Source organism: Melanerpes formicivorus, unplaced genomic scaffold (assembly GCF_026170545.1).
Source record: "Melanerpes formicivorus ecotype bairdi unplaced genomic scaffold, bMelFor1.0.p_v2 SCAF_158, whole genome shotgun sequence".
Lineage (NCBI taxonomy): Eukaryota > Metazoa > Chordata > Aves > Piciformes > Picidae > Melanerpes > Melanerpes formicivorus.
In genome coordinates, this window is record NW_027142510.1 from 686623 (window position 1) to 705906 (window position 19284).

General features: G+C 64.7%; 1 protein-coding gene across 2 annotated transcripts; it reads left to right on the plus strand.

The window, feature by feature from the left end:
• The first annotated feature begins 354 nt into the window (after nucleotides 1-354).
• KCNN3 (potassium calcium-activated channel subfamily N member 3) lies at nucleotides 355-19275 on the plus strand. Of its 2 annotated transcripts, none has more exons than XM_068168849.1 (8): nucleotides 355-1186; nucleotides 4136-4231; nucleotides 8308-8726; nucleotides 14060-14201; nucleotides 16216-16326; nucleotides 17505-17632; nucleotides 17758-17827; nucleotides 18747-19275. In XM_068168849.1, the coding sequence occupies exons 1-8, from the start codon at nucleotides 458-460 to the stop codon at nucleotides 19041-19043; spliced, it is 1992 nt and encodes a 663-aa protein (XP_068024950.1). In that variant the 5' UTR covers nucleotides 355-457; the 3' UTR covers nucleotides 19044-19275. The 2 variants fall into 2 exon arrangements, with proteins under 2 accessions (XP_068024950.1, XP_068024951.1); XM_068168850.1 differs by lacking the exon at nucleotides 355-1186 and adding an exon at nucleotides 1946-1990.
• Nucleotides 19276-19284: the final 9 nt, after the last annotated feature.

Here is a 19284-nt window from a genome sequence, read left to right on the forward strand (position 1 = left end):
TGGGGGTGGGGGGTGGTCTCCAGTGGGCGGAACCGGTGCGGGACCGTTGGTGATTTGTAGTCCACCGGAGAGCACCGACGGCCGGTACCGGCGGTTCGCAGCTGTACCGGCGGTTCGCAGCTGCACCGGCCGTCGGTGCTCCTCGGTGGACTACAACTCCCGAACGACCCCGCAGAGATGCAGGAACCGGGGGCGCGGGGGGGGTGGGATACGAAGCGGGGAGCGGGCGGGGATGATGTCAGCCTGCGGGGAGCCCCGGCGCGGCCAATGGCGCGGCGGGGCCGGGCCAGCGGCGGCGGCGGCGGCGGCGGGGGCGGCGGCGGCGGCGGCGGTGGCGGCGGCGGCGGGCGACGGTGGTAGCGGCGAGCGCTCGGCGCCCATTCATGATCCAGCTTGCGGGGCCGGTGACCGGTAAAGCGGAGCCGGTGCCCGGTAAAACGGCGCCGGTGCCGCCGTTATGGAAACATCGGGGCATCTCCACGATTCGGGCGTGGGGGACCTGGAGGAGGACGGTCGGTGTCCCTGCCCCTTACCGGGGGATGAACGGACACCGGCACCGGCACCGCCGCCTCCCGCCGCCTTGCCGCCGCTCCAGCACAGCCTGTTGCACTCCTCGCCCGGGTCGTTACGGGCCCCTCCTCCTCCTCCCGCCGCCCCCGCCGCCCTCCACCCTTCCTCCCGCCACGGCAGCCAGCTCAACCTCGGCGACCACCCGGCGGGCTCCGGGGTGGGGAGCGGCAAACACCGGCAGCCCAGCCCCTTGGTTCACCGACGGGACAGCAACCCCTTCACCGAGATCGCCATGAGCTCCTGCAAGTACAGCGGGGGGGTGATGAAACCTCTCAGCCGCCTCAGCGCATCCCGCAGGAACCTCATCGAGGCCGAGCCGGAGGCTCAACCTTTGCAGCTTTTCGGGGCCACCGGACCCCCGGAGATCGTCGTCTCACGGGAGGACAACCACGCGCCCGCCGCCCACCGCCCCGACCGCCCTCCGGCCCGCCCGGCCCCGGCCGCTTTTGCCAAGGGGCCCAAGCGCAAGGCACAGAACATTGGGTACCGGCTGGGGCACCGCCGGGCACTCTTCGAGAAGAGGAAGCGGCTGAGCGACTACGCTCTCATCTTTGGCATGTTTGGCATCGTCGTCATGGTCATCGAGACCGAGCTGTCCTGGGGGCTCTACTCCAAGGTACTGGTGGGTCCAGGGCGGTGGGCACAAGGATGGTGCCCGCTGGGGCGAGCGCGGAGCCGGTTGCGTCCCGCGGGATAGGGACGGAGCCGTTCGCCCCATCCCGTGTGGGACCGGGGCGGGCAGCACCGGCTGGCCGGGGACCGACGGGACAGCCCCGGCGGCCTTACGGGGACGCCGCTCCCGCAGGTGTCAACCGGGGCGACACCTCTGGGCTGGGTGGAGGCCACCGGGACCACGTGCCAGGCTGCTGGGTGCCAGGGTGGGCGCTGCACAGGAGCTGCCCCGTGTGCCAGCAGCAGCGAGGGCTGAGCCGCTGGGCTCTGTGGTGCCCGCGGCTGGGCCCTCCTGAGGGCACCGTGCCCTCAGCGGTGCGGCGGAGCCCACTCCCTCCTTCCTCCTCCTCCTCTACACCCCTTTCTTCCTTTATTTTTGTTCTTTTTCTATCTTTTTTCCCCAGGACGGGGCCTTTTATTTATAATCTCCCTCTCCCCCCCCAGCCGCCCCTTCCAGCTCCTGCTCCCGGGCTGAGCTGGTTGGCAGCGATATGAATAACTCTTTGTATAGACATCTGTCATGTTATTTATACCTATCCACAGCGGCATCGGCACCCGGCAAGGGCATGCGTGGCACCCATGGGCGTCAGCGGGACGGGGCCGGTAGGGTCCCCGTGCCACACGGTGCCCGCCGGGTGGAAGGGAAGAGGGAGAGCGGTGGGAAGGGGCTGCTCCGCTCGCCTCTTCCTGCCATTATCCGGCACGGGCGGCGGCGCGGGTGGAGGAGGAGGCGACGGAGCTGGAGCAGGTGGAAGGAGGGAGGAAGGGAGGGATGTGGTTGGGGGGTCCCACGGGGTGTGTGTGGGGGGCACCCCGCTGCCCCCCCGTGGAGGTTGCCTGGTCAGCGAAGGGGGGGCTCGCAAGCCCCGGCTGCCTGCAGCGGGTGTGGGGAGAGCTGCCGGCAGCGGCTGCCGCCGCTCCGGGTGAGGCAGGGGGATGTGGATGCTGAGCCTGCATCCCTGACCCCCCTGCTGAGGAGAAGGAGGAGGAAGCTTCGCTTTGTTCCACTGCCTGAGCCTCTTCCCCTGGCGGCTCCCTCTCCCCTTTTAACCGTGCCAAGGCCAAACCTCTGCCCGCTCCTGTGCCCGCTACCTGTTGAGCCACATCCTCCTTTGCTGGGCTCCCTGGGCCCTCGTGGTTGGCACCGGGGAGGGACCAACTGCCCTCACCAAGCTGCTGCCACCGCCGCTGCCATCCTTTGCTTAGCCCCCGGCACGCCGAGCTGCTGTGTCAGCTGGGGAAGACCCCCCCCCCTCCCCCCCGTGAGTCAGCGCTGCCGCCGTGCCGCCGCCGTGCCACCGACCCCTGCCCTGGCACCTGCCGCCATGCCCCTGCCAACAACCGCAGGGTACAGGGAGGTGGGGGGAGGGTTCCCTGGCTCCCAGCTGCCCCGAGCTGCTTCTAAATCCCCTCCGGCAGGGCTGTGGCCGTGAGCAAAGGAGCAGCTGTCGTGTTGGTGCTGCCGGCCCTGGCACAGCTCCGGCCCTGGCACGCCTCCAGCTCTGGCAAAACCACGGCGTGCTCCGGAGAGTGCCGGAGCTGAGCCGGAAAGCCAGGATGCTGGAGGCTGTTTTTCGCCTGTCCCTTGAGTCTCGGGCAGGATGGGGCCTCCCTTGCTTCCCAGAACTTCACGCAGCCTGCTTGGCACCACCGCGGTGCTGCCAGCGAGGGGGATGGGGGGCACGGGAGGGTCGCTGGGTCCCCGGGAGGCGCAGCCGCCGCGCTGGCGGCGGCTGCGCCTCCCGGGGGACCCAGCGACCCTCTGAGGTCTTGGTGCTTTTGGCAGGCAGGATTAGGCGTGTTGGCACAACCCCCCCCCCCCCGTGCCAGGCTTTGCCTATGAATAGCCTTGGCACTTCTCTCGGCACCAGCCCCAGCCATTATATCCACACAATTGCGTGGCCGGAGCCAAGTCGTTAACAATGCGCCGCCGCCTCCGCGGCAAATAGTCCCTTTCTCCGTGCCGAAAAGACCCCCGCAGGGACGAAGGAACACGAGGGAGGGGGAGGGGGAAGAGGGAGAGGAGGGAGGCTGAAGGCAGCCCGGCAAGCCGAGGATGGCGGTGCCCTAGGGGTGCCAGGTCTCAGCGTGCCACAAGCATGCCCGGGGTGGGGGGAAGGCTCTGTGTGCCATGAGTGTGCAGGGGCTTGGCAGGCTGGCATGGGGTGGGTTGGTGAGGAGACAAAGCAGTTGGTGAGGGGTTGCCAGGGCTTGGTGGCTTTCCTGGCACCGGTGGGGCTGGAGCGTGGCATTGGGAGCTTGCTAAATGGGGTCTGGGGGGGAGGGAGCCCAGGGGAGGGGGAGACTGAACCTTGCTCTTCCCAGTGGGGTCCTGGGGAGCAACCACTTCGGCCTCCAGTGGACGAGGGGCTGGTTTAATCTACGCCGAGCTAATTAGCAGGAGGGTCTAATTAGACCATCCCTGAGAGTGCCATGGGGTTGGGCTGAGGTGCCAGGGGTTGGGGGTCCCCAGGGAGGGGAGGCTGTGGGGTTCCACCTGGAGAATCAGCCTGCAAGTACGTTTTGGAATGAGGACTGCTCTGGCTGGTGGTGCCCAGGGTGCTGGTGGTGCCCAGGGTGCTGGTGGTGTTGGTGGTGCCCGGGGTGCTGATGCTACTGGTGGTGCCCACGGTGCTGGCGGTGCCCATGGTGCTTGGTGCTACTGGTGCTGCCCACGGTGCTGCCCACGGTGCTGGTGGTGCCCTCACTGCCTTGCTGAACTGCTCAGGGTGGGAGCTGGGGCATCCAAAGTGCCCATGGAGGAGGAGGAGGCGGCAAAGAGTCGTGGGGGGCAGCATCTCCCTGGGCACACAGAACTCAGTGCTGCAGCCATCCCCAGTGGCATCCTGTGGGCACTGCCCCCTCTAACACCTGCCCTGCTCTCCCCTTGCAGGACTCCATGTTCTCCTTGGCCCTGAAATGCCTCATCAGCCTCTCCACCGTCATCCTGCTGGGCCTCATCATTGCCTACCACACACGGGAGGTGCAGGTAGGTCCCGGCGTTGGCGATGCCAAGCGAGGGGCTGCCAGGCTGGGTGGCTGTATAGTGGGGGGGGAGGGGGCTATGGGGGTTTGCCAACCGCCCCAGTGGGATGTGGTACCTGAGCTCACAGCCTGCTAGGAGCCTCCTCCTGCTATGCCAGGTTGTCTGGGGGGCAGAGAAAGGCGGTCGGGGGGCACGGGGGAAGGGTCTGGCCGGGCACAGAGCTGCTGGTGGCTGAGGGGAGGCTGCAGGCAGGAAGGGTTTGGAGCAGCCGAGGTGCCAAGGAAAGCTGTGAAATGCTTTGCTAATCGGGGGCTGCCCACTCTCTTCCTCCCTGCCTGCCCTGGCTTTGCTGGGAAGTGGAAAGGCTCTCAGTTTGCTCCCGGAAGGCTTCGCTTCCCTGCAGGCTCCGGCTCCGGCTCCGTGCCGATGCACCTTGGAGACCGCAGGAGCAAACGCCTGGGCAGGAGAAGGAAGACCCTGGCAAAGGGGCACCCAAACCCCAGCTCTGAGTGCCCATTGTTTGTCTGCACCTAAGATCCTACCTCACCCTGCTGGAGGGGGAGGGTGGAGGCTGATCCTTTGCTCCCTGCTCGTCCCCTGCCCTCAAGGGACCTTCCCCGGAGCCACCCCTCGGGCTGTGCGCAGGGACCGAGCCCGGGGCAGGGTTGCTCAAAGCAAATATTTGTCAGGTTTGGGCTTTGCTGCAATATTTTTCCCTGGCTGGGGGTCAGCCAGGCTGGGCTGTGGCTGGCGCTTGCCAGCTTCCTCTGCTTGTTGTTGTTGGGAGCAGGTTGTGCACACACGAGGCCAGCCCGGCACCACGGGGCTGCCCGCGGCTGAGGTTGCCACTGCACCTCACCAGGGTCCAGCCCCAGCTGCCCTGCCGGTCACCCTGGCAGGGATGAGAGGTTTGAGCTGGTTTGCTGTGGACAAAGCCTGGCTGGCTGCTGATCACCCCTGGTGTCTCTGAGGTGCTTATGAAGGGATTGGTGATAATCCAGCCGGGTTTGGGAGCTGCAAATCCTCAGCTTCTCTGCCCTCCTGCCCAAGGGGGGGGCTGTGCTCACCTTGCCAGGGCACTGCCAGGCCTCCCTGACCTCCAGGAAAGACCCAACAGCAGCTTCAGCCTCTTCCCTCAGCGCTGTGTTGAATCCTTTGCAGCCCTTCCCGTGCCTCAGTTTCTCTGGGGTCCTGTCTGTCCCCTCCCTCGCTGGCACTTGCTGGGTTGGCACAGTGCAGGTCCTCAGGGCATCCCTGTGCCCATCACTCACCAGCCAGGGCTGCACGTGGCCAAGGTCCTCCTGCCCTCCCTGGCCTCCCAGCTCTGCTCTCTGCTGCTGTTAATTGCCTGAGTCACTTCGTTAGGCTGCTGGGTGCTGCCCTCTGCCCTCCCTGTGCCCGCAGGCAGGGGCACTGGGCTCAGTGGTCTGCCCCCTGGGGCAGGGTCTGCCCCTTCTGCAGTGCCCCAGGATGATGTGGAGCATGGAATCCTGGAATCATCAGCTGGGATGTGTGGGAAGGGACCTTAAAGGTCACCTTATCCCCAACCCCTCCCCACGGACACGATGCAGCCCAGTGCCAGCAAGGCTGCCAGTGCCAGCTGGGGGGCTTGGAGGGGCACAGCTCTCCTCACCCCTGCTCTCGGGGGTGCCCAGGGCTCTTGGTGGCATTAGTTAGGTGAAGCTTTTTTCCTTCTTTCCCCTCCACGTGGCTGCTGAGGAGCTCTCCCTGCGCTGGGCTCGGCCGGAGCCGCCGCGTCCGACCTGCCTGCTCCTTGCCGGCCGCAGCCGGCGGCGCTGAGCGCGCTGGGGATGCCCCCGCTGGGTACCGCTGGACCGTGCTGGGGGTTTCCATGGCAACCCGCAGCGCTGCGCCTGCAGGTGCTTGGGCTGAGAGGGGTTGGCGCAGGGAGAACCTGCCTGAGCCTCCTCCTCCTCCTTCCCTTCCTCCCTCCCTCCCTTCCTTCCTCCCCTCCCCTGACACTTTGCTCCTTCCCTTCCCCGAGCCGGCCCGGAGCAGACGCCCCAGAGGCAGGCAGGAGAGAAGGTTCTCTGCCTCTTTCCTCTCGCTAATTCGTTTATTTTTAACACCCTTTTCCAGGAAGGGAAGGGCTGGCAGCCTGCTGCCTGCCTGAGGATCTCCCCTGACAGCTTGGAGCATTCCTTTTTTTTTTTTACATATATATATATATAAACAAGTCCTGAAACAAAGCAGCTCGGAAGGAGCTTTCCCGACACAAAAGGAGGTGGCCACCGACGGCCGCTCCCTGACTCAGCCTTGGCAGGCCGGGGCTGGCCCCAGGGGACGGCGCCCTGTGCCCTGCCTGGCACAGGTGCGTCGGGGGGGGCCCACGGCGAGGGTTGTGCCTGGGCACGGTGCCAGCCGGGGCTGTGCTCCCAGGCGGTGCTGGGCTGGAGTGGCTGCGGGGAGCTCCCGGCCCCGGGGTGAGCCAGTGCCACTCTGTGCTTTGCAGGGTCGAGGACACCCCGGGCACCAGCTGCCACACCCCCCTTGGATCCCTCCCCGGCGGTGCCCTTGCCAAGTGCTGCTCGTGGAGACTGCCCTGAGGGTGTCTCCCCCACGGTGGCCCCGGAGTCCCTCTCACACCAGGGCCACAGAGGCCGGGCAGGGAGGGTGACCCCAGGGGTCTGGCGATGTCCCCCCGGCTCCTGCAGAGCCCCCAACTCCATCTGCAGGGTGGGAGAGCAGCTGGCACCCAGCAGGGACTGGCGGTTGCCATGGCAACCAGACCCCATTGCCTGCCAGCAGCCAGGGGCTCGGTGCCAGTCCCCCCTCCCCCACAGTTACCCTGGCACTGGGGGCACGGTGGCTGCTGGTGGCACTGGTGCAGCTCCAGCAATGGGGCTGGGGTGGCTGTGTGGCACCACAACTCCCTCGACTCAGTGCCCCAGGCCTGGGGGCTGTGCCAGGAGGGGGTCAGACTGAGGTTTCCCCAGGCTGGGCCTGGGTCTGTGCTCAGGGCTGGGTACCCTGAAGCTCCCTGGGGTGCCCCCAGCTCTGTGGCCATGCCCTGGGCAGTGCAGAGGAGGGGATGCTGAAGGCTCATTCCCACTTTTTCCTTCCCCAGCCATCCCTCAGCCTCCTGGCTGAAGCCATTCCTGGCTCTGCAGGCCTGGGGTGTTGCTTGCCCAAAGCTGCCCGTGGTGGGGGGTGCTGGGGTGTGGGGCTGGGGTAGGTGATTCTCCCCCTCTGCTCTGGTGAGACCACACCTGGAGCATTGTGCCCCTACGACAGGAAGGGTCTGGAGGTGCTGGAAGGTGTCCACGAGGAGGAGCAGAGGGCTGGAGCTGCTCTGCTGTGGAGACAGAGAGAGAGTTGGGGTTGTGCAGCCTGGAGAGGAGAAGGCTCCCAGGAGACCTTCTTGTGGCCTTCCAGGATCTGAAGGGGACTACAAGAAAGCTGGGGAGGGAGTGCTGAGGGTGTCAGGGAGTGATAGGACTGGGGGAGGGGGGGGGATGGAGCACAACTAGAAGTGGGGAGATTCAGACTGGATGTTAGGAAGAAGTTGTTCCCCATGAGGGTGGTGAGAGCCTGGCACAGGCTGCCCAGGGAGGTGGTGGAAGCCTCATCCCTGGAGGTGTTTGCAGCCAGGCTGGAGGTGGCTGTGAGCAACCTGCTGTGGTGTGAGGTGTCAGGGCTGGAAGGGACCTCAAGGATCCTCTAGTTCCAAGGCCAGGGACACAACCTGGTTAATTCTATTCCATCCCATCCCCTCCCCTCCCCTCCTACTACATCATAGAATCAGAGTCAGGGTTGGAAAGGACCTCAAGGACCCTCCAGTTCCAACCCCACCCCCCTCCCCTGCCATGGCCAGGGATGCCTCACTCCACATCAGGCTGCTCAGAGCCACATCCAACCTGGCCTTAAAAACCCTCCCAGGGTTTCCATTTGCTTCCAGCTGAGCAGCTCTGGCAAGTGTCATGTTGGAGGGGTGGGGGTGGGGGTATGAGGGTCTGTGGGGGGGGTGTGTGTGGGTGTGAATTTTCACCCCACCACAGGGGCAGAGCTTTGTAACCCGGTGGGTTTTTTGCCTCCTCCCCTCCCCCTGCCGCCGGCAGCTCTTTGTGATCGACAACGGGGCGGACGACTGGCGGATAGCCATGACCTACGAGCGCATCCTCTACATCAGCCTGGAGATGCTGGTCTGTGCCATCCACCCCATCCCTGGGGAGTACAAATTTTTCTGGACAGCTCGCCTGGCCTTTTCCTACACCCCTTCCCGGGCAGAGGCGGACGTGGACATCATCCTCTCCATCCCCATGTTCCTGAGGCTCTACCTGATCGCCAGGGTGATGCTGCTGCACAGCAAGCTCTTCACCGACGCCTCCTCGCGCAGCATCGGCGCCCTCAACAAGATCAACTTCAACACTCGCTTCGTCATGAAGACCCTCATGACCATCTGCCCCGGCACCGTGCTGCTGGTCTTCAGCATCTCCCTCTGGATCATCGCCGCCTGGACGGTTCGGGTGTGCGAGAGGTGAGGGGAAAGGCGGGGGGGGACACACACACACACGGGAGCAGGCCCGGAGGAGAGGTGGGCTGGGGTGGGGGGAGAGAGGGGTTGGGGTGTGAGGAGGTTTGGGGTGAGAGATGGTTTGGGATCTGCAGTGGTTTGGGGTGAGAGATGGTTTGGGGTGAGAGATGGTTTGGGATGAGAGATGGTTTAGGATGCTCAGTGGTTTGGGGTGAGAGATGGTTTGGGATCTGCAGAGATTTGGGGTGAGAGATGGTTTGGGGTGAGAGATGGTTTGGGATCTGCAGAGATTTGGGGTGAGAGATGGTTTGGGATCTGCAGTGGTTTGGGGTGAGAGATGGTTTGGGATCTGCAGTGGTTTGGGGTGAGAGATGGTTTGGGATCTGATGTGGTTTGGGGTGAGAGACGGTTTGGGGTGAGAGACGGTTTGGGGTGAGAGATGGTTTGGGATGAGAGATGGTTTGGGATGCTCAGTGGTTTGGGGTGAGAGATGGTTTGGGATCTGCAGTGGTTTGGGGTGAGAGATGGTTTGGGATCTGCAGTGGTTTGGGGTGAGAGATGGTTTGGGATCTGCAGTGGTTTGGGGTGAGAGATGGTTTGGGATCTGCAGTGGTTTGGGGTGAGAGATGCTTTGGGATCTGATGTGGTTTGGGGTGAGAGATGGTTTGGGATGCTCAGTGGTTTGGGGTGAGAGATGGTTTGGGGTGAGAGATGGTTTGGGATCTGATGTGGTTTGGGGTGAGAGACGGTTTGGGGTGAGAGATGGTTTGGGATGAGAGATGGTTTGGGATCTGCAGTGGTTTGGGGTGAGAGATGGTTTGGGGTGAGAGATGGTTTGGGATCTGCAGTGGTTTGGGGTGAGAGATGATTTGGGATGCTCAATGGTTTGGGATCTGCAGTGGTTTGGGATCTGCAGTATCTGGGGATGCTCAATGATTTGGGATGTCAATAGCTTGGGATGCTCAGTGGCTTGGGATCTACAGTAGTTTGGGATGCTCAGTGGTTTGGGATGAGAGATGGCTTGGGATGAGAGATGGCTTGGGATGAGAGATGGCTTGGGATGCTGAATGGTTTGGGATGCTGAATGGTTTGGGATGCTGAATGGCTTGGGATGCTCAGTGGCTTGGCATGCTCAGTGGTTTGGGTCCCACCACCCTGTGGGAGTGATGGAGAGATGTGGGGGCTTGGCATCTATGGGTTCCCTTCAACCAGCCCCCATCATGGGCAGGATGCCCAGGGAGAGCCCTGGGGACAGGCAGGATGCCCAGGTGAGGTCACAGCGTGCAGTGCCAGCTGACATGGGAGCCCCAGGAGGGCAGGTGGAGGACAGAGGCAGTGGCAGTAGCTGGGGGTCTGGTGGTGCTGCCAAGCTGGCAGGCAGGCTCTGGCGTCGCTGTGAGCCACTGCCATGACAACACTGTGGTGACAAACCCACTGCCGGATGGCATCACACTGGCATCGGCGCTCGGAGCGAGGGTTGCTGTGGCGACCGGCGCCGGTGGGCACCGCTGAGCCTCCCTCTCCTGGGGTCGTGCCAGCACCCCTTTGCCCCCTGAGGGGAGCTTTAGTGGAGCTCCCCCAGCCCTCCCAGGGCTGTCCTGGGAAGGTTTCTCCCCAGCTGTGCTGCGAGGTGCAGGTGGTGCCCATCCGTCCCGGGGCAAGGGGAGCAGCTCTCACAGGGGGTCCTGTGTCCTGTCCCAGCAGGGAGCTTCAGTGGAGCTCCCCCAGCCCTCCCTGTGCTGCGAGGTGCTGGTGGTGCTCATCCATCCCGGGGCAAGGGGAGCAGGTCCCTCACAGGGGGTCCTGTGTCCTGTCCCAGCAGGGAGCTTCGGTGGAGCTCCCCCAGCCCTCCCTGTGCTGTTCTGGGAAGGTCTCTCCCCAGCTGCGCTGCCAGGTTCTGGCGGTGCCCATCCAGAGGGCAGCTCCCTCGCAGGGTTTCCTGTGTCGCTGTCGCCAGGAGGCTGAGCTGGGTGCTGTGCCAGGCTCAGGACAGCGCCGGTGCTGTGGATTTTGTGTTTGTGGATCAAGAGAAGCAGGAGGAATCCCTGGGACTTGCTGCGGCAGCTTTGTGCCATCCTCGGAGCCGAGCTGCGAGGATTCGCACCTCCCACACCGCGGCGTCCCCTGGGACACCCAGTTTGCTTCTGGGAGGGCTCTTGCGAGGCAGGAGGAAGGCCACTCCTCCTCTTCCTCGGGGCAGGGTTTTGTGGTCACCCCCAGGAATGGCTTTGAGCTGGGAGAGGAGGAAGAAATTCTCTCGGGTGAGAGTGGGGGAGACCTTGGAAGAGTTTGCCCCAGGGGGGTTGTGGCTGCCCCCTCCCTGGAGGTGTTCCAGGCCAGGCTGGGATGAGGTTTAGAGCAACCTGGGCTGGTGGGAGGGAGGTGTCCTTGCCCGTGGCAGGGGGGGGTTGGAACTGGCTGAGCTTTGAGGCCCCTTCCAACCCAACCCACTCTGTGGAGGGGGCAGCTGTGGGGTGTGCTGGCAGCGAGGCTGAGCCCCAACGCCGAGGTTGCTTCAGCAGCTTCTGCAGGCTGCTGCCTTCCGGCCGCCCTTAACGATGCTCTCAGGATGTGCTGGAGAGCTCCTCCGGAGCTGCCTAATTGTGTTTGGGAGATGTTCATTTGTGCCTCTGAAAGGAGCAGCAGGGCGGGCAGGCTCCCCGGGGGGACAGGCTGGGGCTTGGATGCTGCACCTTCGGCGGGGTGGGGGAGGCTTGGGCTGGCAAATGGCAGGGAAATAACGAACTGAATGTGTCGTCACCCCCCCGAGAGATGACACAAAGGAGCCTCTGCCCGGCACTGGCACCGCAGCCACCACCCTGCTGCCCCCTCCCTCTGCCCCTGGAGGGACACACACGGGCCCGGGGACAGGCTGCTGGCTGGGCTTGGGGACACAGAGCCCTGGGAACCGTGGCATAGTTTCGTGCCCAAGGGATCCACCATCCCTGGGCACACCCCGGTGCCACCCAGGGCAAGTCCCCCTCAACAGCAGGGTGCTGAAGCAGCTCTTGGCAAGCCTGTTGTGGGTGGTGGCACCGTCCCCCAGGCATCGCCTGCTGGCACCTCAGAGGGGTGGGCGCCACTCCAAGGTGTAGTCGCCAGGCTGGGGTGGCACACGGGTGGCACACATCTCCTCAGCAGCCGTCGGGCTGCTCTGGGGCCCGCTGCCACCAGCCTGGTGGCTGCTGGGCACCCTCCCGTGCGTGCTGGGGGGCTGCAGCACGCCGGGAGGCAGTGAGTCGCTTAGCAACCTCGCCCTGCCGCCACGCAGAGCTGCCTGCGGTGCCAGCAGCGCTGCCGGCCCTGCCCGCCGGCGCCTGGCACGTGTGCCCGCACGGGTGCCCGCACGTGCAGCCAGCCCCACTCCCCGGGGGTGAGGCTGCAGCCAGCCCCACAGCCCCCAGCTGCCGCCGCCCGGACCGCAGGGGTCGGTTTGGCCGAGCCGGTGATGCCACAGCCCCTGGCATGGCCCTGGCACGGCATCGACCAGGGTGCTGTGTGGGGCAGCTCTGCTGGTGGGCAGTGGCTGTGCCCTTGGTGGGGGCAGGTGGATGAGGGAGTGATGGAAGGCAGTGCTGGGGGCTGACAGGTAGGGACAGCCCTTGGCATGGGCGGGCAGCCCCTCTCCTGCCTGTGCCAGCCTCGGTCTGTGCCAGCCCCTCTTGTGTATCAGCTCCAAGTGCTTCCTGGAGTCTGTCTGTGCTGTGACCCCCTTGCCCAGCACGATGCTCCTGAGGGCATCCCCATGGCTGGGATGTGCTGGGCTTAGCCTTTCCCGGGGCAACATGGCATGGGGACGGGGAGTGCTGCTGGCACCAGGGTTGGGCAGCCCTGTGTGGCTGCAGAGACTGGCACTGGCTCCTCTGGGCAACCCTGCAGCAGCTCTCACCATGGCTCTGGAGCACAGCTCTGGTGAGGAGCAGTTGAGGGACTTGGGGTTGTTCAGCCTGGAGAAGAGAAGGCTGAGGGGAGACCTCCTGGCTCTCTACACCTCCCTGAAAGGAGGTTGGAGCCAGGTGGGGGTTGGGGTCTTGTGCCAAGGAAGGAGGGACAGGACAAGAGGAAAGGGACTCAAGTTGCCCCAGGGAATGTTTAGGTTGGATGTGAGGAACAATTTCTGCCCCTTGAGGCTTGTGCCCAGGCCTGGCCCAGGCTGCCCAGGGCAGTGGTGAAGTCTCCATCCCTGGAGGGGTTTCCAAGCCCCCGGAGCTGTGGTGCTGAGGGCCATGGAGTGGTGGTGCTGGGGCAGTGCTGGGTTGAGAGTTGGACTCCATGATCTGAAAGGTCTCTTCCAGCCCAAACCATTCTGTGATGCTGTGCTGGGGACACTTTGTGCTGCAGCAGGATCCCGTTCAAGTCCTCACTTACTCGGGACTGGGGGAGGAACCTTGCAGAAGAGGAGAAAACCCAAAGTGCTGCGGGAGCGAGGAGCTGGGATGGACTGGGTGGGATTGCCAAGAGCTCCATCTGGTTTCCCTCTCCTGGTTTCATGAGGAGGCTGGGAGCAGCCTGCTGGGAAGAGAGGGATGCTGCAAGCACCCCTGGCAGGGCAAAGGCGCTGCTCACCCCGGGGCTCGGTGCCGGGAGCAGGGCCCGGAGGCAGCGCCGCATCCGCTCGGGGAGCATCCCCAGAGGACCATCCCCGCACGGCTCAGGACTGGAGAGTCCTCAGCAGCTGGGCGGCAGCCAGGGCCCCGGTTGCATGTTTGCCGGAAGAGCCTCAGCGGCTGCCGTGCCGGTCAGGGCGGTCGTGACCTCGCAGCTCGGCGGGGGTGAGGCCGGGGAAGGTTTTGCAGCGTCCCCGGGGCCGCCGCCGCCGCTCCAGGTGCGCTCCGTCTGCGGCGTGTGAAGCGCTCCCGGGCGCCGTCCGGCAGCCAAGGACATGCCGGAGGCTTGGCAGCAATCCCTTGCCGGGGCTCTGTGTCCCCCTGCCGGGGGTAGTTCAGGGGAGAAACCGCAGCCGCGGGGGGGATGCGGAGGAGGCTGCTGCCGGCGGCTCTGGCCCTGCTCAAGCCGCAGCTGTTTCTGCCATCAGCAGGCTCCCACCGCCGCGCCGCGCAGCGCCCGGGGGACCGAGGGATGTGGTGACAGGTCTGAGGGAAAGCAGAAGCCCTCTCCGTGGCGTTTCTGGCTCCGGTTTGCTCCGTGAGGGTTTTCCTGTGCCAGGAGTTGCGCAAGGGCCGCTGCCGGGGGGCGTCCTGCGGCGCTCAGCTCCGCTCCCCCCGCGGCGCAGCGCAGCCGCCCTGCTCGGCTTGGTCCCTGCGGCTCCCCCACAGCTGTCCTCATCCCCCCTCCATCCCCTGCTGTGACACCGATGCCTGTGTCTCTTTGGCAAGGTACCACGACCAGCAGGACGTCACCAGCAACTTCCTGGGTGCCATGTGGCTCATCTCCATCACCTTCCTCTCCATTGGCTACGGGGATATGGTGCCACACACCTACTGCGGGAAGGGAGTCTGTCTGCTCACTGGCATCATGGTAAGGGCCGTGCCGAGCCGGGCAGCTGTCCCCTGGGCTCTGCCTAGCCCTGTGGTGGCAGCAGGGCCACCAGGTTTTCCCAGCTGGTCCCATGAATGAGGTGTGGTAGCTTCAGCTCGGAGGTCTCACAGCCTGGGGGCTGCTTGGAGCTGCTGCTGCAGCTCCTGGGAGCACAGCAAGCGGCAGACGCTGTGGTTTGGCTGGGGAGGTGGTGGTGCAGGCTGGGTGGGTCCCTGCCTGGCATCTGGGGCACAGTGTGGGACACCAACCAGTCCCCAGGAGTGAATGCAGAGTGGATTTGAGCCTGCGTTGGGAGAGGGAGAGGGGAGCCAGACATCAGCAGGGTCAGGGTTGTCCCCAGGGGCTCCTGAGCATCCCTTGGCTGTCCCTGTCCACACCACCTGACATCCATCACCCAGAGCCATCCCAACTGCTGCTGGCTCCTGCTGGAAGGCTGGGACCAGCTGGGAGCCCTCTGCCTGCCGGCATCACCTCACTGCTGCAGCCTCATTTCCTCACGGCCGAAAGGTCACCATCCGGAGGGGCCCCTGAGACGTCCCAGCCCGAGAGGCTCTCCAGCAGTGCCCGAGGGCCTTCCAGCCCCAGCTCCTCCACGGAGGCCCTCAGCAGCCCAAGCTCTGCCCAGCTCCAGGCCCCTGGGATGGATCCATCCCACTCTGCAGCTGGCACCTGGCACCAGCTGGGCTCCGCTGGGTGCCCCACGAGAGCTGTCAGGTTATCGACTGCAGATTGAATTCAGGTCTTTGATCTGGCTCGTGCCAGGGCGGGCAGCAGCCAGCCTGATGCTGGTGGTGGAAGCCAAGAGAGGGAGAAAATCCCTGCTGGGTGGAGGAGGGGGGGCACAGGGAGGCTCCTCCCAGCAGGGCAGGGGAGCAGCCACTGCTCTCAGCTGAGGGGGGTCCCAGAGCTTCCCCCAGCCTGTGGTCACTTTGGTCTGAGAGCGTCTGGCAAAAGGCCTCCTGCTGCTGGTGTCCTTTTGGCAGCTCAGCCCCCACACCGGGATGGGGACCCCCCCCATATGACTGTCAGGATAGGGACCCCCCCATGATGGCTGGGGACTCCCCTGTGGCTGCTGGGATGGGAACCCCCCCATGATGGCTCGGGCTGGGGAGCTGCCCTGAGAGGAAGAGGGAAGCAATGGGAGCTGAGAGCAGGCAGCAGGAGCCTGGGGGATGCTGGAGGATTGGGCTGGGAGCAGGATGCTAATTAATGACTCTTTAATGCATGGAGGAGCATTTGCCAGCGCTGGGAACCTCTGCCAGGGAGGGGGGGGCAGCAGAGGAGGGGGGAGCAGGGGCCTGGCACCTTTGCTTCCCAAAGGCAAATCCACTCCAGAAGCCTCTTCTACAAGGCCAGGCCGAGAGAGCTGAGGTTATTCATCCTGGAGAAGGCTCCATGGAGACCTCCTGGAGACCTTCCAAGGCTGAGAGGAAAGCTGGGGACAGACTTTTGAGCAGGGCCTGTGGTGCCAGCACGAGGGGGGATGGTTTGGAACTGCAAGAGGCAGATTGGGAGAGGAGAGAAGGAGGAATTGTTGATGCTGAGGGTGGGGAGAGCCTGCCCCAGGCTGCCCAGGGAGGTGGGAGGTGCCCCCCTGGCTGGCAGCGCTGCAGGTCAGGCTGTTTGGGGCTGGCTGGGGATGTCCCTTGCTGACTGCAGGGGGGTTGGGCTGGAGATGAGCTTTGAAGGTCCCTTCCCACCCAACCCAGTCTGGGGTTCTGTGATTCTCTCATCACTTACTGACCTCATAAATCAGCCCCAGCCTCTGCTGTTAATTACCCAGAAGAGCAGCAGCAGCTCCAGGCCGTCCAGGCTCTCTGATGTCTCCTCATTAGGATGGTGATGAAGGGCGGGGGGAGGGAAGGGGGGGATGGAGCCTGAGTTAATGAGGGGCTTGCAGTGGGGAGGGGTGGGGGGGATGCTGCTGTTGCCTAGGTGCTGGGAGGTGACAAAACCATTTCCCCAACTGAATGTCCTCCTCCCCCCCGGGCAGGGTGCTGGCTGCACAGCGCTGGTGGTGGCTGTGGTGGCCAGGAAGCTGGAGCTGACCAAAGCTGAGAAGCACGTCCACAACTTCATGATGGACACGCAGCTGACCAAGAGGGTGAGGTGCCACCAGGGGTGGCAGGAGCTGGGCATGAGGGGTACCACGGTGGGATGAGGCTGTCAGCACCCCTGGGTGCAGATCCTGTGGGTGCCATGGTGGGATGAACGTGTTGGCAGCTCTGGGTACCATGGCAGGATGAAGGAGCTGGCCCCTCTGGGTACCATGGTGGGATGAAGGTGTTGGACCTGTGGGTGCCATGGTGGCATGAAGGTGTCAGCACCCCTGGGTAGAGATCCTGTGGGCACCAAGGCAGGATGAAGGTGTTGGCACCTCTGGGTGTGGGTCCCATGGGTACCACAGTGGGTTTCAGCACCACGGCCATGGATATGGATCTGCAGGATCTGTGCCAGGCAGATGGTGGCAAACTCCTCTTGGAGTGAGCAGCAGAGCTGGGGTTTGCTGGGGTGCCTGGGGAAGCCACATCCTGGCACTGGCAGCACAGCCAGGCCCTGCCAGGAGCAGCAGATGGATGTGGGAGCCTAGCAAAGTTGGGCATCTTGGCTTTCTTCTTGAGGCAGTGGGCACAGCTCCACACGCAGGCAATGGGCACAGCTCTGCTCACGGGTGATGGGCACAGCCCCACATGCAGGCAATGGGCACAGCCCCACACGCAGGCAGAGGGCACAGCCCCACACGCAGGCAGAGGGCACAGCTCTGCTCACGGGTGATGGGCACAGCCCCACACGCAGGCAACGGGCACAGCCCCACATGCAAGCAACGGGCACAGCTCCACACGCAGGCAGTGGGCACAGCTCTGCACACGGGTGATGGGCACGGCCCCACACGCAGGCAGAGGGCACAGCTCCACACGCAGGCAGTGGGCACAGCTCTGCTCACGGGTGATGGGCACAGCCCCACACGCAGGCAGTGGGCACAGCTCCACGTGTGGGTGAGGACCCCGGCGGTGGAGCACCGGCGCGGGGTGGGATGAGGCTGCCAGCACACCGGGGACCGTCTGGAGCTCTGCCTGCCCCGGCTCCCATCGGAGCCGCCCCGCGGTCCCTCCGGAGGAGCAGGAGACGATGCGGGAGCGGAGCCAAGCGCCTCGCTCCAGCTGCCACCAGCCGAGAGCTCCTGGCACCGGCTCACGGCGGAGCCAGCCCTGGGTGTCCCGGCGGAACCCTGCGTGCCGGGGCCGGTGACCGGCGGCCAAGTGTCTCCCTCTGCTCCCGCAGATCAAGAACGCAGCAGCCAACGTCCTGCGGGAGACGTGGCTCATCTACAAGCACACCAAGCTGCTGAAGAAGATCGACCACGCCAAAGTCAGGAAGCACCAGAGGAAGTTCCTACAAGCCATTCACCAGTAAGGGACAAACCCCCCCAGCCCCAGGGGGATGTGCCCAGCCCCCGGCACAGGGGCGCGACCCTGCCTGCGGTTCGCTGGCGGGGAGGGACCGCAGCCCTGTCTGCGTTTTTCCTCCTCCCCAGGTTGCGCAGCGTGAAGATGGAGCAGAGGAAGCTGAGCGACCAAGCCAACACCCTGGTTGACCTCTCGAAGGCAAGTCCCCGCCGTAGACCTTCCCCACGCCCCCGCCCCCGGGCTCGGCCAGCCTGCTCCGGCTGTTTTTCCTCACCGGGAAAGGGCTGCGGAGGACCTGGCTGACCGCGGGGTGCTCCGGCGCGGCAGATGTCAGCCGGGAGGAGCTGCCCTGGGATGGCTGCGGGAGGGAAAACAGACACAAGCCAAGGGCTGGGGTTGGGGGTTCCCCTTCCCCCTGCTTCCAGGAAAGGTCTTTGCTCCCTGCACCCCAGGCAGGGGAACTCTTGCTGGGCAGCACAGGGCTGGCTGCACCTTTCCCCCCTGCCCAGCTTTCACAGTATCCTCGAATCCCAGCATGGCCAAGGTTGGAAGGGAGCTCTGGAGATCATCTCCTTTCCACCCCCCCTGCTCCAGCAGGGTCACCCACAGCAGCTTGCCCAGGATCACAATGGTCAAGTGGGGTTGGAAGCTCTCCGGAGAAGGAGACTCCTCAACCTCTCTGGGCAGCCTGCTCCAGGCCTCCAGCAGCCTCACACCAAAGAAGTTTCTCCTCCTGCTCAGATGGAACCTCCTGGGTTCCAGTTTGTGCCTCAGGGCTCTCAGCATTTCCTCCTCACAGAGCTGCTCCAGGGCCCTCAGCACCTTCCCAGCCTCCACTGGGCTCTCTCCAGTCTCTGTTCAAGTGGGGAGTCCAGAACTGGCCCCAGTACTCCAGATGTTGCCTCCCCAGGACAGGGCAAAGCAGAGGGGGAGGAAAACCTCCCTTGACCTGATCATTTCAGTGTCCCAGGACAAGCCAAGCTGTTGCCTCGGTGCCCAGGGGGAGCCCTGGGTGGCTCTCGGGGCTTTGCTTGCAGGAAGGGGTTAAGGAGCTTGGCTCTGCGCGGCCCCCCTCCGAGCCACCACGCTTGACCCTCTCTGCTTGTCCCCTCGGCAGATGCAGAACGTGATGTACGACCTCATCACCGAGCTGAACGACCGCAGCGAGGACTTGGAGAAGCAGATCGGCAGCCTGGAGTCCAAGCTGGAGCAGCTGAGCGCCAGCTTCAACTCGCTGCCCCTGCTGATGGCCGACATGCTCCGGCAGCAGCAGCAGCGCCTGCTCGCCGCCGTCCTGGAGGCTCGAGGGGTCGGCGTGCCCGTGGCCACCCCCCAAACTCCTCTCTCCGAGAGCCCCATCGGGGTCAGCTCCACCTCCTTCCCCACCCCTTACACAAGCTCAAGCAGCTGCTAAGACGCAGCCCCTCGGCGCCAACCCCCCCTACCCCCCACCCACCCACGGACAGGTCCCGAGGTCTCCACGGAACTTTTCTTCTGGTCCTCGAGCCGCCGCCGCCGCCGCTGCCGCCGCCAGGACCCTTCGGCCGGAGCCGGTGGGGGACCAGCAGCGCCCGAGCCCTGCTCGGAGCTTCGCCAACGCCTTGGTCTCGGGAATCGCATCCCCGTTTCAGGTGCCTCTAGACGTGGAGAAGGAA

Bases quoted from the DNA above. Each gene is read 5' to 3' on its own strand.
- KCNN3 (XM_068168849.1), top strand. From the start codon at position 458: ATGGAAACATCGGGGCATCTCCACGATTCGGGCGTGGGGGACCTGGAG. The intron at 4,232-8,307 runs GTAGGTCCCGGC...TGCCGCCGGCAG, and splicing joins ACCACACACGGGAGGTGCAG to CTCTTTGTGATCGACAACGG. The intron at 17,633-17,757 runs GTAAGGGACAAA...CCTCCTCCCCAG, and splicing joins TTCCTACAAGCCATTCACCA to GTTGCGCAGCGTGAAGATGG.